This window comes from Arachis hypogaea, chromosome 2, assembly GCF_003086295.3.
Source record: "Arachis hypogaea cultivar Tifrunner chromosome 2, arahy.Tifrunner.gnm2.J5K5, whole genome shotgun sequence".
Lineage (NCBI taxonomy): Eukaryota > Viridiplantae > Streptophyta > Magnoliopsida > Fabales > Fabaceae > Arachis > Arachis hypogaea.
The window spans coordinates 101261287-101288915 of record NC_092037.1 but is presented as its reverse complement, the minus strand read 5'-3'; the positions used below and the strand labels follow the sequence as shown (position 1 = coordinate 101288915).

The window sequence follows — 27629 nt, the reverse complement described above, 5'->3', positions numbered from 1 at the left end:
CAAAATTTGTCAAATATGGAAATATACTTCAAAAACTATTTTCTTTTTGTTTATTTGTACAATTATTATATTTAAAAAATAGATAAGTGTACTTTTTTCTCAATATTTTTTAGTCACAAATTATTCTAGTATTATTTTTGTATTAAATTTGGATTTAGTCGTTTAATTATGTTTTCAATGGGTTAATTATGTCAATACACTTGTATAATGATAGACACTTTTTGTCATGTTCCGTTTTTTGTCAGAAAATACTTGATAATTTTCCAAATATATAATGTAATAGACGTACATTTAGATTTATATTATTTATTCTATTTTTTTAAAAAGAACTGAAAAAAATAAAAAAGTTAATATTTTGATAAAAAATTATATTATATAATATTTTTAACAAAAATAATTAATTAATAAATTTTAAATATAATAATTTAATTATTTATAAATATTTTATATTTTTATGTTACAGTTAAAAATATTATTTTAATATAATTTTTTGATATTATAAAAATTTTTTGCATAATAATTAATTTTAATAAATAAAAAATATTCATTTTGTATTATATTTTATATTTAATTATTTAAAATAAAAAATTCTGTTACTATTTAAAATATTATGTATTAAAATATTATTTGACAAAAATAACCAATAATTAAATTTAATATTCATTTTATTAAATATTTAATAAAAATTTTAAAATACCCTTTCCTTTCAATTTCTCCAACCCAATCTTTTACCCTAACAAAATCAACTAGCCCCACTTTACTTCCTAGTTCTTTTTCACTCACCCGCAATATTCTAAAAAATTCGTTTAAACTTATCGGTCGAATCGATTAAACCGCGAACTACCACCGGCTGCCTCCAAACTCGGCTGTCAGGCCTTACTTCACACAGTTTCGTCGTGCCATTCTGCTTTAACTGCCTCCCTCCTTCATCATTCATCCATAGGTAGGCCATTTCTTCTCTTTCTTGGTGAAAAATGGAATATAACAATGGTGTTTAGGTTAATTTTTGACACTTTGGCGCTGATTCAGCTCTAGTTTAAAACTGATTTTGCTGATATTTACTATTATTTGAACATAAATTTGACTGTAACTTGAATTATATTATAGTAGCTAATAGTATGTTTTATATTTTTGTTCTTTTTCTTTTTTTAAATATTTTCAGATCTTCGGTTCCTCAATTAAATATTCTAATTTTTTTTTAAATAAAAACAAATTTTTAGTTATATTAGGATAAGTTTATACATTTACTATAGTGTTACATTCATGAAATTACACAGTATTTATGGGGCATTTTCATTTGATTCCAAGATGTGATTTTAGAAGCAGTTGTTTCGTTTACATGACATCCTTGAAAAATGTTCATATTTGTGGCAATTTTTTTGATTCATAAATATTGGCTGTTTATATAGTAAACTTAGTAAGTCAAGTACTGATTATGCTAGAGTTTTTGTTATATTTGAGTGCATACACAGTCACACTATTAGTTTAAGTAGGAATAAAGGTAAGATTGAATAATAAAAATAGAAAATAAGAAATAAAATGACAAATTTTATTAGTTTTGAACTCTTAACCCTAAAAGAATCACTTTTCACTCTTTGTTATCCTCTTTTCTTGACAATCTCTTGTACTATTTCAAATAAGTAAAAATTTTCATTATTGTCCTCAAACCTCTTGATCACTTCCCAACAGAAAGAGTTTTAATTTTTCAGACATTATTTTCTCTTTAATTTTTGCACTCTACTCACTCTCAAGTGAATAGCTGAATTTCTTAATTTATTGCTTCTTTGATATGATCTTAATTTTATTTTAGTTTTGCTTCAATATTATCTTTTTACTTCTTTTATTTCATTCTCTATCATCAAAGCATTACCATGATTAGTTATATTAAGTTACAGAACTATTTGATTTATTTATTTTATTGTTTACATCAGATGAGATAAATTTTGCTGTACAAAAAGTAATACTTTATACAAGGAAGTAAATTCAAAAAACAACAAGTGGAGTTACAAAGTATTTAGTTTAACGGTAAAGTTAAGAGGTCCATTAAAAGTAAAAGAAATTGTAAACGATTCTTCCATAAATCCTATTGAGGTTAACGCATATCATTTTTCTCTCTAACTAGATAAAGATTTAGTACCGAAACAGTAATTTTGTTCCATTCGGGTTATGAATTATTTTGTTTATAAAGATTTTGAATTTTTAAAATTAAAATGGAATAGTAAAAATTTAGATGAAAATAAACTAGGAGTCTATGTATTAGACTATATGACTGCCATCGAAAATTTTCATAATCCAAATATGTATACAGGAGAATTTAGATGGGATAATTTTGCCATAAACAATAATACAAGCTATTTGTTGGGAGTTGTGGAAAAAACATTAGAAATCGACACTATAAGGGACGATAAAGAAATGATTTGATTTGTATTTTTCTATTAAAGTCATTCAAAAATGTGTTAATCTACCTCCTAAAAGATTGAAATCTTTTCTTAAACACAGCAACAGAAGAAAGCCATGGTAAATTTCTTTCTGTATTTTAATATTTTATTTCTATTTTTTTCGTTTAATTACTGTTTTATATATATATTTTTTAATTTTACAAGAATACACTTTGACATCATCCATATATAGCAAATTATATGAAAAAATTAGAGTGTTTCATTTCTACATGAAATGCTATGGAATATTTGTCACAAGATATTTAACTGCTGTAATAACTATTGAATATTTGACAAATACTCCATAGTAGTTGAATATCTTATGGCAAATACTTCATAACAATTCATATAGAAATGAAACACTCTAATTTTTCCATATAATTTGATATATATGGATGATACTAAAATTTTTTTCCTGTAAAATTAAAATATATATATATGAAATAAAAAATAGAAATAAAACATTAAAATACAGAAAAAAATACCTGACTTCCTGTCGATGTATCCAAAAAAAGATTACAATCTTTTAAGAAGTCAATTAACACATTTTTGAATGGCTTGAGCAGTATTTAAATACAGATCAAATCGCTCTTTTATTGCCTTTTGTCTTATAGTATCGACCTCTAACGATTTTTCCACAACCCCCAACAAACAGCTTCTATCATTATATATGACAAAATTATTCCATCTAAATTCTCCTATATACATATTTGTATAATAAAAGTCTTCGATAGTAACCATATAATCTAATACATTGACTCCTATTTTGTTTTCATCTAAATTTTTACTATCCCATTTTAATTTTAAAAATTCAAAATTTTCGTAAACAAAATAATTCATATCCAAATGGAACAAAATCTGTCTTATTACTAAATCCTTATCCGATTGGAGAGAGAAAAATTATATGCGTCAACTTCAATAGCATTTATGGGAGAATCATTCACAATTTCTTTTACTTTTAAACTAAATACTTTATAACTACACCTGTTGTCTTCTGAGTTTGTATAAAATATTACAACAAGAGTTATCTCATCTGATGTAGACAACAAAATAAATAAATAAAACAATTCATAAGATTGTAACTTAATATAACTAATCAAAGTAAGTTTACATCCATAGTAATGGTTTTATGATAGAGAATGAAATAAAGAAAGTAACAATTCAATCCATTAGAATTTTAAGGTTACCAAATTAACCCATGTAAAAAGATAATATCGAAACAAAATTAAAAAAAATTAAAACCATTTTAAAGAAGCAATAAAATAAGAAACTTAGCTATTCACTTGAAAGTAAGTAGAGTGCAAAAGCTAAAGTGAAAATAATAGCTGAAAAATTAGAATTCGTTCGTTTGAGTTTGAGGACAATAATGAGAATTTTTACTTATTTGAAATAGTACAAGAGGTTGTCAAGAAAAGAGGAATACAGAGAGTGAAAAATGATCCTTTGGGGATTAAGAGTTCAAAAATAACAAAAATTATCATTTAATTTCTTATTTTCTGTTTTCATTATTTAATCCTACCCTTATTCCTTTCATAGCTTGAGTTTACAAGGACCAAAACGTTTATTGTTGTCTCACTTGTTACACCAAAAATCTTTATTAGCCTCTGCTCAACTAATAGTGTGACCGTTCACTGTACATGCACTCAAATATAACAAAAATCCTAGCATAATCAAATATTTGACTTACTAAGTTTACAATGCAAACAACCAATATTTATCAATCAAAGCAACAAAGATGAACATTTTTAAATGATGTCATGTAAACAACTGCCTCCAAAATCACATCTTAGAATCAAAGAAAAATGCCATAAATACTATGCAGTTTCATGAAAATGACACTACAGTGAATGCATAAACTTGCCTTAGTATAACTAGAAATTTGCTTTTATTTGAAAAAAATCAGAATATTTAACTGAGGGGCCGAATATCACTGAATATATCTAAGAAAAGAAAAATAACAAAAATATAAAACATATTGGTTACTATAATACAACTCAAATTACAGTCAAATTTATGTCCAAACAATAGTAAATATCAGCCAAATAGTAAAATCAATTTTTAAAAATCAGCGAAAACTATAGCTGAATCAGTATATAAACAGCCAAACAGCCAAAATATCAAAATATCCAAATCATTGTCAAAAAATAAACCTAAACACCAATATTATATTCCATTTTCAATCTAAAAAAAATAACAAGAAAAAGAAGAAATGACCTACCTGTAGACGGTGAGGGAAGGAGGCAGTTAGAACAGAATGGCACGACGAGACTGTGTGGAGTGAGGCGTGACGACATAGTTTAGAGGCGGCGGGTGGCAGTGGCAAGGAGGCACTGACAAACTAATGGAGGCCAGAGACAGAGTGAGTGAAAGAGGCCGGCGGAAGCAGACTGGCTGGGGATGAAGTGAGCCAAATATGTATCATGACCTGAAACAAAATCATATATTCAAATTTTAAACCGCCGGGGATGATTTGAGAGTGGTGACTGGTGAGCAAGGTTCTAAAAATCGAACTGGTCATCGAACCGCTTTAACTACTGATTCACTGATTTATTGATCCAACCGATTCAATCGAAAAACTGTTTTATAAGAAAAAATAAATTATAAATAACCACCATAAAACATAAATATAGTCTATATAAACCTTAAAATGTCTTTCAAATTAAAAGCATTATATGAATATCATCAACCAGAGTATTATAATCTTATCAATATACAAACTCAAAAGTTAAATAACAAAAAAATATGCTAATTTATAAAGAATAAATATGCTAATAATCACATATCCTAGAGAGATGCCCACCAACATACAAAAGAATTTAATTTACAAAGAATAAATATGCTAATAATCACATTCTATTTGATCTACACAATTTCATTTAATGCAAGTGTTTTTAATAAGAAAGCAATAATAAATCTATCATATGTAAGTCCAAACAAGCAGCAAATCAAAAGAGTAAATAAATGAAAGAAATATAAAAGCAAGTATATATACCTCAAAAAACCCCTCATGTAAACAATGGGAACCATGTTTATTTACCATGAGTTGCTTGCAAGAAATTAAAATGTGCAGATACACAGATAGAGTAGGTAGAAAGAGATATAGAGAGTAGACTAAAAAAAGTCTAATTTGGTGATTAAACTGCAGCATTCAACAAAGTAACAAGACCTCTTCTGCAATTAAACTCAACCTAATCACTGAGCCAAACCTTCTCAAAACATAACAATTATCAAAATTTATCACAATCTAAACTCATATCTAACAAACAGCTCAAAATTTCAGGCCATCAACAACACAGGCAACAAAGAACAAACAAGTCATCAAGTGTAATAATAACAATGCATGTTGCAATTGCTCAGATACATTCTTTTGATTTTAACAAAAACTTCATTCAACCCAAGAGAGGGATAATGAATCTTGAATCTTCCTTAGCAAATCCAAATCAGCCATGATACTATATTGTACCTTCTGATTCGGCAACTAATAAAAAATAAGAAATAAATCAGCAACAGAACAAATAAATTAGAAAAAAATTCATTGAATTCCTCATAAACACCACGAATTCACCATAAACTCTTCTGTCTTGCTTAGCAACAGAAATGAACTACAACAATTTCTACTAAATACGATAGATTCCATGACAAATAGATCCTACTACATGAACATGCAGAACCAAATAGATTCACTAAAATAGAAAGGAAACAGTGAGGCTATACGCTATGCAACAAATTCTCAAAATTAGACAGTTAAACCTGGATCAACCAATGCCAAATTTTATTGAAAAAAAAACCACGAAAAATAAATGGAAGATGCAATGAGTTTAGAAAGCAACAACAGAACAAAGATAAAGGAGAAGGGGAAAATTGAAACCACTGCTTGCAGCCACCGACGGGGAGGAAGTAGAAGAACCAACCTGACTTAGGCTCCATTCTTGGTGCTGTCCAGAGGCAGGCCGGCAGTAATGGCGGAGGCGCGGAGCAGAGGGAGGACGAGGAAGGGAGAGGGAGAGCAAAAGGCGCTGAGAGTTGAGAGGATTGGAGGCAAAAGGGCAAGAAGAGTTAGGGGCTGAGAGGGGCTGCTGGGAGGGGCTAGGAGACACTGTTCGGCGGGGCTGGAAGGGGTGGGAGGTGCTGCTGGGAGGGTTAGGGTAATGGGATTTCTTTTAGAGTTTTGGCTGCGTGGAGACGTGGGGGTAGGGTAATGGGGAAGCTAGGTTTTCTGATGGAAGTGGGGAGGTGGGCCGTGGGTAATGGGCTGCCTAATGGGTTGGGTTAACTGAAGGATTTTTTAAGATTTTTTATTTACTGATTCGGTCTGATTCGGTTAAGATTTTTAGTGTTAGAACTAAAAACTGAACCGGACCGCATAAAAAATAATAAAATATAAATTTTTTGGCTTTTAATTTATTCGGTTCTTGATTTTTCTGGTTCGATTGATCGGTTTTATTTAGTCCGAATCAGTAAAATATTATATAATATTATATAATAAAATGTATGTTATATAATAATTAATTTTGTTAAAATAATATTATATATACTATTTTGAATAAAATGTATGTTTACAAATATTTGAATAAAAAATTATATTATATAATAATATATTTTTAATAAAGTTAACTATTAATAAATATTTTTTAATAATATAAAATAATCTAATTATTTTTTAATAATATAAAATAATTTAATTATTTTTAAGTAATATAAAATAATTTAATTTTTTATATTATGTAATTAAGAATGGTACTGTATAATAATAAAAATATTTTTATATATATTTATATGTTTCATATTTATTTTAAAGTAAAAAATTATATTTGTCATTTTTAAAATATTCTATATTAAAATGTATTTATGTATGTATATACTAATATATTCTATATTTATAAAGTCTATCAATACTCTTCTTTTATAATATTCTTTGATTTTTATTTAATAAAATCTAATGATTTATAAAAAATAGTACATTTAATGCATACAAAATAGTTGAGCTAATTTTAGATATATTCTTATACCGATAGTATATCAAAATTAAATTTATAAATTATTAATCAAAAGATTAGCAATATGATAATTTGAGAATATTCTAAAACTAGGGATGGCAACGGGTCCCCATGGGGACGGGGACATGCCCCCCGCCCCCGCCCCCGCCTCCATTATCCGTCCCCGTCTCCGCCCCATCCCCGTGACGGGTAACGGGGGCCCCATATCCGCCGGGGACCCGGGTCTCCGCGGATATCCGCGGATTTTTATAAAAAATAATAAAAATTGAAAAAAATTGGAAAAAAATTTAAAAAATAGTGTATTGTATATAATTTAGTATTTTACTTACATCAATATCTACTTCAATATTATGAATTACATGTATAGCACTCAAATGCTTAACCAAAAATTCAAAATCAGTAAAATAATAAAAATTTTAGAATAATTATAACAAATGCTTATCCAAATCACAGTAATTATAATAGAAAAAGCAAACAAAGATATTGAAGATGATAACAAATGCTTAATTATAATCATATAAATTATATTTAACTTAATTCAATAATTATAACAAATGCTTAACAAAATCATAGTACACACAAATGGGATATTCTAGTCTTTTTACATAAACGGAGTTTAAACGGGTCTCCACGGGGCGGGGACCTATATTCCCGCCCCCGCCCCCGCCCCGTTTAATATACGGGGCCCCGTCTCCCGTCTCCGCGGGTATAAAATCGTCCCCATATCCGCCCCGTGACGGGTAAATCCCCGCGGATACCCGCCCCGCTGGGGATTTTTGCCATCCCTATCTAAAACGTTTAATAATCTAAAATTTCTTTTATTATATTCTTTAATCTAATAAATTAAGCATTAATTTATCATCAATCTAAATTTTATTTAAAAAAATTATTTAAATAAACAAATAAATTAACTATTTAATTATCTGTTAGTATTTAATATAGTAGGATGATACTTTTCGGTTTTCTATTTTCAGCATCCATTATTTCATTTAAAAAGATTCCCTTGTTTTTTTTTTTTTTTTTTTGCTTTTGAATATCCACTAGTTTGGTTGAATTAAAAGGAACCAATCAACCAAGACTACAACATTAGAAGATAATGATTCTGATGTGATGAAAAAGAAAGGATGAATTTAATTTTTCCAATGACCATTATATTTTCCTTGTATTGAAAGACAGACATTAACGAAAGGAAGCACTAAAACTCAACCAACTAACCATACCTAACGATTTATATTGGACAATGACCTTAATGTTGTTCCAACATTAGTCTCTCTTCTCATTATTAATTCCCCTTGCGTGGGTATGTCCGCCAAATTAGTTAACGAATTATGAAAATAGGGATGAAAGAAATTTTTTAATGAATAATTATTGTGTTATTTATTTATATGAGGATGTAGCTTTGCTAAGGAATTTTATTTCATACTTAAACATGATTGTAAAGGAACCTTATTAGGAAGCTAATGTTTTGTTTTTGAAGGATAAATGATCTAATACATTAATGTCAAAATGTGAAATCATTTGTTTATGACTTGTACCGGGTGGACCGTCTGATGGATTTGAATTTTCTAAATTTTGAATTTCACGTTAAAGAGTAAAATGTGATTTTTTATCATTTATTTCATAAGTAGAACCAAAAATAAATATAAGAGAAAAACCATTTAAGGATAGAAGATCACACTTTACCTTTTAAAGTTCAAATTCAAAATTTAGAAAATCCAAATTCCCGTCTAATTAGTTCAGAATTACAGGATAGAAACTAAATTATGGCAAATATTAGTTCAACCGTTCACCAATAAAAAATATTTTAGTGCACAAACATCTCGTATTAACGCATAATTAGAAGAAGACTGGATCTAGAGGTATAATATTTATGGTGAATAAAGTATCGTTTTTATTCTCAATGTTTGGAGTAAATTTTTTGTGTGTTCCTAAGTTTAAATCGTCCTATTTGTATTTTTAACGTTTGTAAAGATGATTCAAGGTTATCATGTCGTCAATTATACATTATGAGTTTTAGTTGGAGTTTTGGAAATTTTTTTGAAGTTAGAATATAAATGTTTGGGATAAAATCGTCCTAATAATAACTCATCAAAAGTTGAAACTAATTATTACAACATTTACATAATTCATTTTTTAGGAACATAATTGAACCCGAATACAAATAGTGGATACAATATTAAAATTGAACATATTCAAGTGAGATCGAATTGAGAATGAATACATTTAAGTGAGAACAATTGAAAATATAATATGATCTGTTAGTATAATTGATGGTAGGATAACATTAAATCACTTTTATAAACATTAAGAATATAAATAGGACGATTTGAAGGTTAAAAACACAAATAAAACTTATCCAAAATATTGGGGATAAAAACATACTTTACTCTATATGCAGTCTAACTTGATAATTATATCAGTGCATAAACAACTCAATATTTGCTAAAATACCTTTTTTTAATTTCAACCGTTCAACAATATACACAAATAAAAGAATACTTATAAAAGTTTAATTATTTTAGTAAAATATTCTTTCTACTTATCAAAGTAACATATTTAGAAGTATTCTTTACTATAAAAAAATAACATTCAGAGTTTTTTTTGTGACCATTAATGTTCGATTGATTAGTGTGTTTTTTTTTTTTTTTTTTTACATTAGCTAAAAAAGAAAACAGCAAAAAAAGAAAGGGAAAAAATACAAGGATAAAAAGATATTCTCTAATCTAGTTCTCTAACATTCAAATTTCTTTCCAACAAAACTCACTTTGTGTCCTCTTAATAACACCAATGATTAATCAAGAGAAAAACATTTATTGAATCAGTCTCACAGATCACACGATTAGCTCTAACCTCTAAAGTCATCATCAATCCACGCCAAATCATCCAAATTTCTGCGAGAAATACCCTCATCCCAGGAACTTTACCGGAGCTACTATGAATCCACTTTTCAGTTTGATCACGTGTGACACATCCAAAACCAAGTAACTTTTTCTCTTTAAAGACGCTTCCATCACAATTCAACTTTAAAAACCCCGATTCTGGACAGACCCAAGAGCTGCAAGATAGTTAAATTATGTTAGGTAGTATTTTTTTGAGATAATAAGATGGAGATCGAGAGACTGAGACTCAATACTAAAATTTCTGTCTCTGTTCTCAAAATTTTAGTATTTCAGTACATTTAAAAATTGGAAACACAAAGGACTAAAATTTTTAGAGATGAAAATTGAAATTTTAATAATATTTTATATCTAAAATATCCTTATTTTAATTAATTAATTTCAATTTTACTCTTTATACAAATTAAATTAGAATTTTATTTTTATTTCAATTTCTATCTCCCACTTTGCACCAAATAGAATACTGAGATTTATTTCAATATCTGTCTCTTAGTCTCGATCTTTCTCTGTCTCCACCGTATGTTTGATAGCTTAGCCTCTTAGAGTTTTCGTCATTACACGAGCTTTGTATTCAACTGATTGAGTCGAAGAACTCTCTGAGTGTTTCAACATTCATTTAGTTAAGTATAAATTTTGGAAAGAATTTTGCCTCTTTACAATATATAAATGGTCAAAATACAGCTTAGATACTAATTAAGGACTTATATAAAAATAATACTGATTTAATTATAACATTGACTCATTTCTTAATCCGTAACACATGCCCAAAGCCAGAAAAAAATTGAAATATTTTTTTTTTCTTGTAGTTGTTTTTATTTTTGAGTCTTTCCAAATTGGTATCTGGTTAACATTGATTATCATGCATCCCATCCATAGGGATTAAGTCTGAGTTGTCAAAGAATTTTATATATGCCATAGGGGAATTGATTGTCAAAAATAAAAATTCTATACGAACTCTGTTATATATTCATTCACTATTGAAAAAGAAGAAATTGTAACAAATAAAGTCATGTAAAAATTTCACATAGGCTTCATTTTTATTAAAGATTCGATGCATATTACAAAGAATTTAATTTTGTGCATTGACAGTATTAAAGCATAAAGCATTTTACACAGTCGTACAATCACACTCGTTATTTTTACAGATGTAATATTACGTAATTAAATATACGTGTAAAACTACTTTATACTAAAAATGTATCAAAATTAAATTCTATTATAAAATGAGAAATAAGTAAAAGTACTAAACAATCCTTCTAATTGTTTACTTTAATTATTGTTAGACATGTTATTAGGACTTCAGATGATTCTCTCTTGTGAAATGACTTGAATCTAAAGTAAATACTCAAACCATACTTCTATTATGTAAATCAGGACTTCAATTATATACCTCTATGCTTCAAGTGAAGCAAATTTTCCATGATAAGGAGCCTTTGGATTTCCATTTCATTTTCATTGTTTTCTATTGTAAGGATTTTGTAGGGAAAAAACATTAAAAATAATAGAATTTTGTTTTCTATTTTAACCTTTACAGAATGAAAAGATTAAAAATAAAAACATAAAGCAAACACATGCTAAAAATGTCACTCTTATACATTCTCAAAGACAGCAAAAACTATGAAAAAAAAATCACCACAACCATGCATTTGTGAACTCAAATGTGAACTTATAATATGAAATGTGGCAGCAAAAACTGAGAGTCAACTAAACTTGCAAGCTCGTTTTCCAGATCTTTCAAACCGCATACTCACCGGTGCATCCTTCTCGATCGATGCGCCCCAGCACCAGTAACCTGCTACCTGACACAACTGATTTCTTGTAGATCAAGGCACATAACATATATGACGGTGTCATTAACCATCAATCATAAAAGTCAATCAATAATCAAATAAGACCATTTGGGAAACATTTTCCACTCTGGAGAAGAAACAGTGACTTCTATCACACACGCCACGACGACATGGGAGACCATAATAACTCAGAAAATGCATGGTGTATCGAAAGAAATGGTAAACTTACCCGACCAAAGATGTTGTTACCGTGATTTGGATCCACGATCTCTGAGTCAGTAAGCGACAACCTTACAATTGCAACAAGGCTCATCTACTAAGAAAATAAATTAACAAGAAGATATCTCAAATTGAATGAAGTTTACTACAAACATTGAAGATTATTCAACAACCACCTAAGTTACAAAGACGTAAAATAGCCTCGCATCACAACAGCATGCGTCAAATAGTTCGACATAAAGATTATTCTGACAAGCTGACAAAATAGCATCAAATTCTTTGATAATCCTATCAGTTAACTCATGCAGATATGAACAAATTGATTTCAAGGAACAAGAGGAAATACTCCAATCTCCCAGAGATTATCGTTGTAAGCAGAGATCCAAGCAAAGTAACAGTTTTATGCACTGAACATCAGAGAATTTTTGATATTGCTTAGCATTAAACTTAAAGGGAATGAAACGACTGTGTACCACAAACTTTATGATAAATAGTCTAAACGAACCTAACCTAACATGGACATTAGAGAAGGTACGAATTGTTTAAGACATTAACTGTATGGAAAGTACAAAATATAAGGCTGCATTTACCAAGTTCTTTTTTAAGACACAAAATAGAGAGATATGGTGGCTATAAAATCGAGTTACAAAACAGCAGAATAGACAGCACGCCACAAAATGAGTACTTCCAGATTAGCCAGCATTCTGGAATCCCCAAACTACTACATCTACATCGAATTTCAAAATAAATTGATGAGTTATGGTCAAGCATTAACCTGAGAAAGAATACAACTACTGTTCTTGAGTAGTTAAGAATTTAAAGTGAGACAGAACTGTCATTAGATTTTCACAAAATTTCTTCATCTGAATTCTCCAAAGAACAAGGTAAGACAGAAAATGAAATCAAAACTCACTAATAACCAAAGAAAACAAGATTTTGAAGACACATTGTAAAAGTATTTTTCTCAATTGATAACTTACTATGCTCTGCAGTGCGTTCTCCAATGCCGACTTCCTTTACAAGTCTCTGTCAAACTCCGTGGCCATGGACTATGACGCACTCATAATCAATCGCATATCTGTCAAAAATACACATACTATACAACACTACAGCTACCATAGTTTAGGCACAGTGCAAAAAGTATAAGATAGTTAGATGAATTTTTCTGTAGTCTTTTCCATAGCAAAGTTATTGATACAAGGGGGAAGTATTATGAATGATCATGAGCTACTGCATTAGGAAAGATCATGAATCATGAACCATTATTAAAATATGAAAATATAAATTTTCCGTACACAATCCATACGGCTTTTAAAACTTGGCCGTATCGATAACATCACATTACATACGTACTTATACCAGCCTCCGAGATCTCCGAAGCATTTTAATGTGTGCTAAAAAGTAGCCAACTTGTCGCGATGTTTGATACACATTAATTTTCATTCTTGCCAAAGTTTGTCGCGACTCGTGAAGGATCCAACCTAAATATTAAATGTAAATTGACTGGATTTCAAGTCAACCCAGCACATTGAATCTTATTTAGATTCGGCAGACAATAATTGATCCAAATGCCGGAGTTTACGCACTAGGGTTTTGGCCAAGACCAGCAAAACACATGCAGATACATTTCAAGTCAATTCACTTCTTACATTCTCATTGATATTAAAATCTGCTGAGAACAACACAAGAGAGAGTGCAACACAGCAAGATTATGCAAATTAACAAATTCAGTTGTTAAGAACAACACATTACAATCAAAAATTTCGAAATAAAGCACATAATCAAAATGCATAGTATGCATACAGCATTACCATAATTGCCAAAGTAGCTGCAAAAATGTACTGCAATGATGCAGAAAACATCACCCTACACTCCCACATCAACCTAAATTCTCCAACAGAGCACCCCAAAATCACATTAGTTCTTAATGCAGATCCATCGCAGGCTAACAGCTCATAGCAGCAATACAACAAACAAAACACAAACACATTCCAAAAAGCTAAAACTAGAGTTTTTGATGCACCACCTATCAGAGACCACCATCATATATCAACATATCAGCTGTATTATATGATTCAAGTACCATCAAAATTTTAATTCTATTGCTAAAGCATTGGCATAGTAAGCAACTGCTAGATCAAACACTTAGCTATCTTTTCTTCCTGAATGAACCACCAACATCAAGACCCTGTTATAAGGAATTTGACTATCTCAGCTCAACCCAATGATGCGGCATGCACCTTCCAATTAGTAATCTTTTAGCACCTGCCACCTTAATCAATCCCACAGTGAAATATGAATATCTAATTGCAATGGCATGATTTTAGCATTAGAAAATTAGCACACACACTGACACACGCACCCCAATTAAAAAATAACAAAAAGTACAGCACAATTGTCTCAATATATCATGAACTTTTTTTTTTTGTATTATATCATTTCTTATTATTGTTATTCAGTTATTCATATCATGAACAAGGGTGAATAACATATATTACTACACTAGAAGATCACTCCTTTTCCATTATATCATTTTTTCAAGATAACAAACTATCATCAAACAGAGCACCAATCCGAAGGATCATGCATGACAGCAGTTCCATTTCCAGTTCCATTGTTATTATTATTATTATTATTACGAGCACCAAACACAACCTTCAAAGGGTAACACGCAGCTTTCAACTCACGATGCCCAGCACGGAAAACCCCATAATTAAACTTCACCGAAGTAATCAACTTTATCCCAAATTCCAGTGACCCGTTATTACTAACATTGTTATTTATAACAAAGGTTCCATCTTGACCCAGATCGAACTGCGCGGTGACACGTGTCCACTCGCGCCTCGACTGAGAGAACGGTGGAAGGTTCGTGATGGCCACGTCATCGTCAGAACTGTTACGGAGGAACGCGTCGATGACAGAGTAAGAGACAGACACCTTGGTGTTAGGGTTCACGAAGAGGATCGTTAGCGAGAACTGAGTCGGAGACGAGTTTGACTCCATGAGTACAGCTGAGTCGACTCGGAAAGTTGGGAGTTTGGGGTGGAGAATGAGGAAGAGAATGAGGGCGACGAGTGAGCAGACGAGGATGGATATGGCGGCGGCGGTGAAGAGGCGGCAGAGGAAGACGGTTATTGCGGCGGAGGAAGGGGAGTCGGGGACGGTGTTGGCGGCGGTGATTGGAGGGTTGCTATAGAAGAGAACCGGGTAACCGGCTGAAGAGGTGACTCGGTGGAGAGAATGGGAGGATGGTGAACCGGTTTTGTAGGGTAAGGCCATGGGCATTGCCGGTGAAAGAAAAACAAAGAAGAGAGAAAAGTTGGAAGTGAGAAGAGTGAAGAAAGAAGAAGCAGAAATAGAGAAGTGTTGGCGACTTTTATGGAGGGAAATGAGGAATGTGTGCTGTCGTTATCAAAGATTTTTATTCAAAGTGTTGTATGAAATTTATGAACTTCAACTGCGTAGTACTTTGTACTTGTGTATGCATCCATTTAGATTTAGATTGAGATTGATACAAGTATGATTATGATTGGGGTGTGTTTGTGTTTCAAAATGTTAACAGATTAAATTTTATTTGGTGATGCTAGTTGCTACATTGTCATATTAATCCACTTCAACTCAATTAATTCAATCACTTATTACCACAATAAAAATCAGTTATGCTACATCACTTTCTAAAATTCTCCTTCATCATTATGAATGACTCTTTTTTTTTCTCGATAAAATTACAATTGTCATTTTTTCTTCACGTTGCTTCTTCTCCTTCTTTTCTTCTTGTGTTTTTCCTCCTTTTTTTCGTGTGTTTGATCTTTATCGTCATATTTCTCTTCCTTCTTCTTTTAATTTTGCAACATTATATATATTTTTTGTTTGATTATTTTCTCCTAAAAAAAATTATGAGAATATGAAATAAAAAGATAAAAAAAAAAAGAAACAGCAGAAAATGAGAAAGAGAAAGATGAAGAGTTCTGAATTATATAGAACTTATCAGAATAAAAATACATTCAAATATCTTCGTTTTACACCTAAATATCTTTGTTTTACACATAAATTTGGTGTAAATACAGAAATGAGTTATGCTATGTGTACACTGAAATCAGCCACCAAAGTATATTGGAATACAAATATACATTGAAATAAATTAAAGCACACATGTATTTATACACAAATATATTAGTAGCTGATTTTAGTGTACAATAGCATTTTTGTACAGAAAAATATTTCCTCTAATGCTGCATTTTTTCTTCTTCTTTTTTTCTTTATTTTTTTATTTCTTTTAGTTAAATGAATGTAAGTTCATCCTCTTTGAAGTAATTTTGCAGCATTATGTGTTTCTTTTTTTGTTTGACTTTTTTATTTTTATTCTTGTTAAAAAAGTAATACAAGAAGAAACTTGAGAATATAAAACAAAAAGAGAAAGATGAATAAGAAAAGAAGAAGAGGGTGATGAAAAAAAAAAGAAGCAGCAAAAGATGAACAACAGGAAGAGTTAGAATTCTAAATTATGCAGAAAATACACCAAAATATCTTTGTATTACACCCAAATATTTTCGTTTTACACTCAAATTTGCTGCAAATACAGAAATGAGTTATGCTACGTGTACACTAAAATCAGCCACCAAAGTCAGTCATTGATATAAAATACATACTGAAATACAAATATACATTGAAAATAAATTAAAGTACACATGTATTTATACAAAAATACATTGGTGGCTGATTTTAGTGGTTGATTTTAGTGTACAAATAGCATTTTTGTACAGAAAATTGTTTTCTCTAGTGCTGCATTTTTTCCTTCTTCTTCTTTTTCTTCTTTCTTTCTTTCTTTTAGTTAAATGAATGTAAATTCATCCTCATCCAAGTAATTTTGCAGCATTATGTGTTTCTTCTTTTTCTTTGTTTGATTTTTTTTATTTTTATTCTTGTTAAGAGATTAAAACAAGAAAAAAACTTGAGAAGATTAAAAAAAAAGAAAAAGATGAGTAAGAAAAAAAGAAGAAGATGGTGATGATGATGAAAAAAAGAAGCAGCAGCAGAAGATGAGGATGAAGAGGAAAAGTTCTGAATTATACAGAACTTATCAGAATAAAAATACACCCAAATATTTTTGTTTTACATCCAAATATCTTTATATTACACCCAAATATCTTCGTTTTACACCCAAATTTGCTGCAAATACAGAAATGAGTTATGCTACGTGTACACTAAAATCAGCCACCAAAGTTAGCCACCAGTATAAAATACATACTGGAATACAAATATACATTGAAAATAAATTAAAACACACATGTATTTATACACAAATACATTGGTGGCTATTCTTGTGGCTAATTTTAATGTACAAATAGCATTTTTGTACAGAAAAATATTTTCTCTAATGCTGCATTTTTTTCTTCTTCTTCTTTTCCTTATTTCTTTCTTTCTTTTAGTTAAATGAATGTAAGTTCATCATCTTCTAAGTAATTTTATAGCATTATGTGTTTCTTCTTCTTCTTTGTTTGATTTTTTTGTTTTTATTCTTGTTAAAAGAGTAAAACAAGAAGAAACTTGAGAAAGTAAAACAGAAAAGAAAAGATAAATAAAAAAAAGAAGAAAAAGATAGTGACGATGATGAAAAAAAAAGAAGCCGAAGATGAAAAGGAGGAGGAGGAAGAGGAAGAGTTTTAAGTTATGCAGAACTTATCAGAATAAAAATACACCCAAAATTTTTACAAATACACCCAAATATCTTCGTCTTACATCCAAATATCTTCGTGTTACACCCAAATTTAGTGCAAATACAGAAAAATATTTTCTCTAACATTTTTTCTTCTGAATTGAACCACATCTCAACCACTTGATTGGATTCAAAACAATAAAAAAATTGATTTCCCTACTTCAAATCCAACCGAGGGATTTGTTTTCTCGATCGGAGATATTTTCAATTTCCATTTTTTTCTCTATGCTACATGTAATCAATTGATTCTTAATTTTGTTTTCCTTTTTATTTATATTCCGAACTCTTGTAGAAAAACCTGCAACCTTCGCATAATCCTTGTAGAATTTTGTAGCATCTTCAAATGTGTTAAAGGTCATCCCAACTTTGGATACAAACTGCTCATCAAGACCATAGATTTGCTGCAAAATACACTCAAAATACACTATATTAAAACAAGCATAAACTATAGAATGCAAATACAACTATAAAATCATCATAAGAATAACAAAAATCAGATTCATAAATCATCAATAAACAAAAACTAAAACAATTCAACTAAAATAATAAGACAATTCAACCTCAATGAGATGAAAAGTTATAAACTGTAAATACACCCAAACTTTTCTGAAATACACCCAAATATTCTTGATTTACACCCCTGATATAAAATGCAGAAAATTTATCAGAACTAGTACATTAGATTCAATTCAAATAAGGAACAATGTACAACAAATTTCACAAACAAGGTTCACGCATTATTCAGCTACACAATCATAAACTACTAACTGGATTCAAATTCAGATTCAATTATTAACTGGAATTAAACCACATCTCAGGAACTTCATTAAATTCAAATTCAAAATCCACTTCGCTCTGGTTCAGCTAATAATTTAAGTTGAATCATCCATTATTTTCAAAACAATTTCAGAAACAATGAAAAATGAGAAAAACGAAAAAAGAGAACAAAGAGAAAAACTTACGTAAAGGGCAAAGAAAAAGGGAGAGAGAAACGCACAAAAGAGATTGAAGATAGAAGGCAATAAAATGTAGAAGGAATTCAAAAAAAGAAACGAAATCCTTTCGAAAAAGAAAGCTATATGTTCACGCGTTGATTGATTGAAAAATCTGTTAAGGAGGCGTGTGAAATATACGTGTCATAAGAAATATGTTTTAGGGATTATGGATTTTTAGGACTTATATGTCTTGTATAGTAAAAAGGCTTGTATGTAAAAATTAATTTTTTTTTATTTTAATAATTTTTGATATTTGAATTTAAATTAATAAATTCGTTACTATTAAAAATATAATAATCTTTTTCTTATAATCATAAGTGTCAAAACATTACTTTTTTCCATTCATATTATTTGTCATTTTGAATCAATATAATTTATTATTTTTTATTAATATTTTTAATTATTAGTCTAATTTTTTAGTTTAATAATTCAATAAGATATTTTTAGCCCATATTTTTTAAAATTGTTAACTAAATGATAGCTAAAAAAATAAATTTTATTAGTCATTTAACATTTTTTTTAGTACATGAAAAAGTTATTCTCTTTTCATCTTTTTAATTAATGGTTAATTTATAAAATATAATATTTTTATAGATACTTATTCCATTAGTAAATTTGTTCAATATTAATTTTCTTTAGTCGTATTTCTCGTTTATATATTCTGATCAATATTGATAATAATTTCTTACCATTATTGATAAAGAAGAATAATAAATGCTAGTATCAATGTATTACTTGTTGACTTTTGTACGTTTGATATACTCTAATAATATTATTAATTTATGTAAATAATTAAAATTGATCAGTCTATTTTATTAAAAAAAGGATAAAATATTTATTGTTTTTATATGTTAATGTAATATATTATAATGGGAAATATAATAAACAAGAAAGTATTTATATAAAACAAGTGGAATAAAAATGTAATGATAAAATTATATTTGTGATAAACAAAATGAAATAATAAAATTGTGTATGTGAAAATATTAATAATTTTTCAATTGATATAAATTTTGTGATAACATTATTAAAATACTAATATCAATTACTTTGAATAATATTTTTTATTTTTTATAGTATCTTATATAATCTAATATGTCCAAAATTAATGATTAATATGTTATAGATTTGAGTTTTATTTAACGTTTGTTGCGATTTTATGGAGTTAATTGTTGTTTTATATACAAGATAAAATTTAATTTTTTAACATATATTTAAGCAGATAAATGAGTTAATTAATCTACCAATCTAAGATAGTTATTTTGAATAATATTATAATGCCATGGATATTTCAATTTGGGATAGATAAATGAGTTTAACTAATATGTATTTATATTTGTAGGACACATGATAAAACTACTATTAGTAAGATATTTTAAATATTTTTATTTAATAAATATAAAATAAATATATTAAAATTTTAAAATTTTTTATATTTTCAATAAAAAAAATTTCCATTTATAATTTTAATATTTGCCTCAATAGAAGATGACAATGAATCTAACGTAATTTTTGTTATTATTTGACTTTCTCGACAATCTTACGGAGTGATTCAACCTTATAGTTAATGATATTCAATTCTCTCTCTATTTAATATACTCCTTTCATTTTAAAATATAGTAAATTTAGTCAAATTGTACTCAAGTGAGCAAACTAACCACTCATTCAATAATAAAAATGAGAAGGTTAGGAACCAGTAATTTTTGTGATTTGTAGCCATTGAAATTTTATTTAATAGTATGAGATTACTCACTTTTCTTTTGTTGGTTACATACTGACCAAAATTTAATAAAGTTATTGTCCTTTTAGACTTTTTCAATAAAAATAATAATGTATCAAAACAAAAATATTTGGTAACCAACAAAATTTAGTCAAAATCAACAAAAACTTACTTTATTTAGTATTAGATAAATTATAACTTTTTTTTGTCTAACACTTGATAAAATTGAAGATAATAATGGAGGTTGAGTTTATGCCATTGGAGATGGACATGGTCAATTGCGCATTCCAACTTCCAAGTGGCTGAAAAATTGCATGATTTTGAAGTACCATATGAATTAGTTTGCAATGTAGCGCGCTGAAGTTTACGTGCTTGTCAAAAATTGTGGAATTGAGAACATAACTTGTGATGCTATATTCTGATAATGTTTGCATTCTTATATATGTTCTTCTCTATGCTGTACTTGTTCAATCTCTCCATGCTATACTCTAGTGCCAAAACTTTCATCTTCAACATTATCAATCAGAACAGATGAACAAATATATATTACACGTTAACTTTTATCATTAATGAAATCCACAAAAACATGCATGGAGCATGTAATAACTCTTCAATAATGGAATTATATTGTATTCATGTTAGTGGAGTGACTAATAAGTTTCTATAACTATTTTTCTAATCACCGCTTCTGATCATTCCACGACTTGCTCTCGAAAAAGCCATTCAACATTTCTTCAATTTGTTCTGGTGTGTATCTTATGTACTTCTGAGGATTTTTCCCATTCTCAAGCATGGGCCTAAGAGATTCAAATTTTTTATAAATACGTGAGAAGGATGTATATACATATATAGAGTTAGATAATTAGAGAGAAAAGCAAAAAAGGGTTAAAATTTGCTTACCCAAAACGTTTGAGGAAAGATCTATAAGCAGGTAAAAGTACTTCGATTATAGCCAGTTTGAGAGATTCACGCAACTCACTGTCAGGAACAGTCCATTGAGATTGCCTCCAATAAAGCTCCTCAATTTGAGAGTTGAAACTCTTGAACCTATCTTTAATCATATTTCTTGAAACTCCAGCGGTGCTGTCAGCCCCGCCTGATGATTGCACAGTGAGGCACTGAGCAATCTGCACCATCATATATCACACCATTAGTTAATACAAACAAGAACAGACGGAGACTCACACGACATATTTGACTAAATTGTCATCTAACTGTTTTTAACTATCAACTTATATGAACACAACTTAAAGTAGATACCTTTAATTTGTGTTCTTATTTGAATTCAAAGACAAACCTTTGCCCATGAGATCCTTTTATACTGATTTGCATGCTGTTGCACAACTCTTCTATGTATTTGCACCCAGTCCTCTCCCAACATATCCTTTGCATCTGACCTGTGAGAGATAAACAATGCGTAAATCTTCCATCAATGAATCCATATAAAATGGTAAGTTCACGATAACCAACCTTCTCACGGATCTCACTATGTAATGGATATTATTCATAAGGAACAATTGGGTTAAAGCTGGATCTTTATATTGTTTTGATTTTCCATCCAGGTTATTCTGGAGAGCCTGCATAATCCTTGTTGTCAGGTTTGCTAACTGACCTTCTGGGTCATTGGGATCAAACTCGCGAAAAATTTGCTTCAATGTTGATTGATAACTGTCCACATTCAGCACCAACAATGAAACAGAGATTAACTGAATTGGGAGTAGTAGCATAGAATGTGAATGGTATATAAGTGATGAATACTTATTCATGTAGTTTTATTTATATTTTGTGAAAAGGGATACACGAAAGGTAGAAGAACACTTACTCAAAGAGAAACTTAACATAATTGATCACATAGCTAGTTAGTGGATGGACAGTTCCATCAAGCACAGCAGTTTTAGTAGCATCATTTTCAATAAGTTCCTCAAAGTCACAGAAGGTTTCCATGGCTGTCTGACCTAGTCTCTTGGTCAAGGACAGAGAAGCTTCGCGCAATTCCGTGCAGGCTTTACCTTCAAAAATTGTCTCAAGCTGCATCATATACACCCCCAAGGTGATAAGAAGAAAACAATACATAAAGAATATAGAAAGGAAAGAAAAGCGCTGTCTGAAATATAAACTTGAACAATACCTCAGGTTGAAGTTCTCTCATTGTCTCATACATGTCTAGAGTAACAAATAGTTTTTCAGATGACCTCTTGCTTTTGGCAACAGCCTCTCCGAAACTAAGAAGCATGACAAAACTGCTAGCAGTGACTTCAGAAAAGCATTGAGTTCTCATATTTTCAAAACCATCAAATATTTGATCACATATTTGCTTTTCCACAGTCAGCAACAATTTAACCTGTCAAAGAAAATTTAGAAAGATGCATGCAAGGGACATAAATAGTACAGATCAGAAAGAGATTTGATATTCATATCTTACAGCAATCCTCATGAAATGAGTCCAGTTCCCAATCTTAGACTCCAAAACCTCCCACTGCATTTTTTGAACATCATCTTTACTCAGCCTCTCTACACCTAACTTCCTAAGACTCTGTTCCAAGACAGGGGCACGAGTGTCTCTACAAATTTGCAACATACAGTTAAATTCGATCTGAAGTTGAAAGAAGTTTTTTGTGCAGACATGTTCCTTAAACAGAAAGAAACACAGCTACCTGTAGAGTCGAAAGAGCTGTTGTTGATGGCCAGCTTCGACCATTTGTTGTGCTAAGTCATGTAGCAAAGGAATAACTCTGGGTGGTATCAGGGTTGGAAGTGTGTAAACAGCCGGTTCTGTTTGCTTCTCAGACTCGCTTTGCTTATCAAGATCGAGTTTGCTTGCATCACTTTGCCTTCCAGAAGTTGACGATCGTCGACGGTGTGGTATGCAGTCAAACAGGCGGTCAGGTTCCACCGGTTTGCTGAAATTGAAATCAGTTTGGTAAAATTTAGATCATCAAGAATGATATAAATGTGTGGAATCAGGTTAGCTTTTACTAAGTTGCATGTGAAAAAATGATAATCTTTTCCCATCACGAAATCATAGAATTCACCTTCAATGCTTACTGAACAAACTAAATCAACAAGAAACAAAACACTAAGATATGCTCCTCCTTTAAGAACATGGACAGAGAGAATAACAACAATCAAGCTAGCAAATATGGTTAAAAAAAATCAGATTATGAGAGGACCAACCTGTAATTTGTTAACAGAAGTCTGAACTCGTCTTCCAGCTTTGCGATAGCTTTAGCAAGCAAGCCGTTGGTATGGTTGATGATACCATCACTGCCTTTGAAACTCTTTTTGCTGTTGAAGAATTTCAAATTGTTTCTCAATTGATCAACTGCTTCTAAATAGCTTTCCAGATCCTCTTGAGGCCCTCTGAGTATTTTAGCCTCCGCCTAATAATAATTAACTTTGAACATTAAAAGTGCCTTGGGATTTCAGTTATAGACATAATTTAAAGAAGACCAACATGATAGAAAGTAGAAACATTAGCTGTAAATCAATGCGTATCAATTTTAATCACTGAACATAATCAAATTACAACTTAGTCTTTGGGGGTTAACATCTAAATTATGAATTGACCAATTTTTAATCAAGAAACTCTTCCACCCTGCTACATGGTCATGCATGAATGAACTGAAAACAAAGGCACAATAGTGAGACCTACCTTGCGAGTTTGCTCGAATTGCACCAAAAACACCTCTGCTGCCTTCAGAGTCTTGTCAATGTTATCATGTGCGCTTCGAATTGAATGTGTTTTAATCTAACAAACAAATAATCAAACAAGGAAAAAAAAAACATAAGTTTAAAAAATCCTGAACAATACTTTATCAAGCTATAAAAAAAAGGAAAAAGGAAAAAGAAGATAATCACATTCACTTCTCAACAAATGTAAAAAAAAAGTTAGCAATAAACCTAAGCAAAAATTTAAAAAAAAAGGAAAAAAAATCTAAGCATCACTTCATCAAGCTAAGAAAAAAATCTCCAGCTGAAGAATCACGTTTGCACCAACACACAAAAACAAATAAAATAAGAAATTAAAAGAAAAGAAAAAAACACTGAAGCTGAATAAAAATCACGAAAAATTGAAGCTAATAATCCAATATCGCATTGTTTCCGTGAACTTCTAGATTGAGATTTCAGCTGCATTGCAATTTGAATTCAGCGATTGCAGATGAAAACAAGAAAGCGGTTACCTGAGTGGGACGCATGGCGGTTTCGAGGGCGGAGAGGCGGTGGTCGAAGGAGCCGAGGATGGAGACCATGTTGTCGGTGATGATCTGGCTCTTGTGGAGCGATTCCTTGACGAGCGTGGCTCTCTGGCGTAGAGCCTCCATTGTTTGAGGTATCGTCGTCATTGTTACGTAGCAATTTTATTTGACACACGACGCAGCAGAGAGAATGCATCAAAGAAAAATTTGTTACGTACAGAGAGTGAAACAAATAAAGAAAGAAAGAGAAAAAATGAAGAACACGAGATAGAATGCGTTTGATCCAAAAATTGGAAATGGAAATGCGGCAGTTGGTGTTGTTAGTTCGTTATTGTTATTGTGATTTGCATCTCTTTCGTTCTCTCGTCTCTTTTGTTGATTTTTTTTAAACTCTTATTTATTTATTTTTAATCATTTTCATGTATGTTGCATGTGTATACATATTTTCTTTTTATACCATAAAAAATGTATACAAGTAGAATGAGCTAAATCAAGAAGCAATAGTGTATATATATACCTCAGCATAATTCTGATTGCCATGATGCTTTTTTTTAGTTAAGCGCTACTTTAGTTTTTGAGATTGGCTATTTATATTAATTTAGTTTTTGATTTTTTAATTGTTATATATAATTTAATTTCTAAATTTAAAAAAGTATATTAATGTAATTTTTGTGTATTGTCTATTGTCGAAATTTAACATTGTTAGTGACGTAACTCAAATCTTGTCATACTGAATATATTAAAATAATGTCATACACGTTTTGACTTTAAAAAAGACTTTAAGGTAGTATTTATTTTGAGGTACGACTCAGATGTAGTATTATATTTGTTGGTTCATAGACTGATATTTTAGTTCAGAGACTGATACTAAAATTTCTGTTTTTGTCTCTAAAATTTTAGTACCTCTAAAAGTGGGAACACAGAAGACTAAAATTTTTGGAGATGAAAATTGAAACTTTAATAACATTTTATACTTAAAATATCATCATTTCAATTAATTAATTTTAATTTTACCCTTTGTGCAAATTAAATTAGAGTTTTATTCTTATTTCAATTTCTGTCTCCCATTTTACATCAAACAGAATATCTTTTAATCTCTATCCCTCAGTCTCCGTCTTTCTGTCTCTTTCTCTTCACCAAACGCTATCTAAATGACGTTGTTTTAGGATTTAAACAATACTAAAACTTTATACTCTTTCTTTTTGAATAATACTAATTGTTCAAACTCTCAAACAATACTGTTTAGTACATTTTTTAGCACAAGAGTGCTTAGGACGTCGTTTTAATAACGTTACTAACAACGTTGAGTTACTGACGATAGAAAATATACGAAATATACGAAAGACTATATTGGTGCATTTTTTTAATATAAAAAATTAAAATTTAACAATTTAAAAGTTAGATATTAAATGAGTACAACTTACTAATATTAAAGACTAGAGTGAAACTTAACTCACTTTTTCTTTCTTTTTCGTTCTTTTTTCTTCTACCTTTTATTTAAATTAAGATTTATTTTATAGTTGATGATTTTACCCCGTAATGTTGAGTTTGATAAATGCTGATTCCATATAAAAGATTTTACAAATGATAATTTGAAAATTAGCTAGTCACAAAAAAGAATTTGAAAATTAGTTTATTTCGTCGATGTGACGTACGTAAAATTCGTTTATATTAATAGTGTATAAAAATTAATTTTTTATTAATAATAATAAATCATTGCAAAAATTCTATTATTAAGAATATAATTCGATAAACTTATTTCCTCCTACAAAAATCTTTGGTCATTTTTATTTTTATTTTTATTTTTGATAATAATAAAAATAAAAAAAAATACAAAAATAAATTTGATTGAATATTTTATAATATTTTCAATAAAAATATTTTTAAAAAGTAATACAAACTTAAAAATAATATTTTTAATTTTTTCAATTAAATAAAAATGATAAAAATATTTTTAATCTCTTTAATTTCAAACTTTCTTTTGCTGTTTGTTTAAAAATTTTTGTTATTTTTTTTAATTGATTTTGAATATTAAATGATATGAAATTAGAATTCTAATTGTCTGCTATATTCAACCCCTTATGTTTTGGTAGTTTTATTATTGATAAGTGATTCTTATTTTCTATTTTTATTACTGAAAATCGTAATTGCAAAAGGAGAAAAAATGGACACAAACAAATCCAAACAAAATACATAGAATCCAATTAGTATCAAACTTATAGGTTCAATCAATTGTATTAAATATGCTATTAAGTTATATTTCTGGCAGATAATGATAGTATTCTAACATATTTAGACTAATTAAAGGTAAATTATGACTCCGGCCATGCATATTCAAAAAGAAAAAAAATGCATTACTAGTTAAAACCAAGTAAATAATTATGAAATTTTATTAACTAACTTTCTAAGCATAATAATTAATAACTACAAAAGATGCTAAAAAGTTGTTAGATTTTGAATAATATAATATACTCTCTTTATTCTGCTTCATTAATTAATACCTTGATAAAATTCGCAATTGCATTAACCGAACACTTATATTTTATGGAATTAATTTTTTTTAGAAGAATCATTGCCTTAATTCTTGTAAAGATAAAATTAGATTATTTAACCAATTGAATTCGAATAATTGATGAGTAACTTTAATTCTTACTATTTTCT

At 29.5% G+C, this 27629-nt stretch overlaps 1 protein-coding gene and 1 long non-coding RNA gene across 2 annotated transcripts; both read right to left on the bottom strand.

Annotated features, from left to right (window-relative positions):
• Nucleotides 1-647: 647 nt before the first annotated feature.
• Nucleotides 648-6671, bottom strand: LOC112757940 (uncharacterized). Its single transcript, XR_003179437.3, has 2 exons — nucleotides 6350-6671; nucleotides 648-5014 (listed from the first exon to the last, which is right to left on the bottom strand). It is a non-coding gene; the product is annotated as an uncharacterized lncRNA (long non-coding RNA).
• Nucleotides 6672-21257: 14586 nt separating this feature from the next.
• On the bottom strand, nucleotides 21258-25358 carry LOC112720552 (exocyst complex component EXO70A1-like). Its single transcript, XM_025771519.3, has 11 exons — nucleotides 24954-25358; nucleotides 24425-24520; nucleotides 23947-24152; nucleotides 23427-23672; nucleotides 23195-23333; nucleotides 22901-23113; nucleotides 22595-22800; nucleotides 22243-22440; nucleotides 22070-22169; nucleotides 21673-21899; nucleotides 21258-21569 (listed from the first exon to the last, which is right to left on the bottom strand). The coding sequence occupies exons 1-11, from the start codon at nucleotides 25113-25115 to the stop codon at nucleotides 21452-21454; spliced, it is 1911 nt and encodes a 636-aa protein (XP_025627304.1). The 5' UTR covers nucleotides 25116-25358; the 3' UTR covers nucleotides 21258-21451.
• Nucleotides 25359-27629: the final 2271 nt, after the last annotated feature.

What these genes read in the sequence shown, in the direction of transcription:
- LOC112720552 (XM_025771519.3), bottom strand. Translation starts at nt 25,115, where the DNA reads ATGACGACGATACCTCAAACAATGGAGGCTCTACGCCAGAGAGCCACG. An exon ending in AATTCGAGCAAACTCGCAAG is followed by an intron (nt 24,153 to 24,424) that starts GTAGGTCTCACT and finishes AATTATTATTAG; the next exon opens with GCGGAGGCTAAAATACTCAG. An exon ending in CTCATTTCATGAGGATTGCT is followed by an intron (nt 23,114 to 23,194) that starts GTAAGATATGAA and finishes TTTCTTTGACAG; the next exon opens with GTTAAATTGTTGCTGACTGT.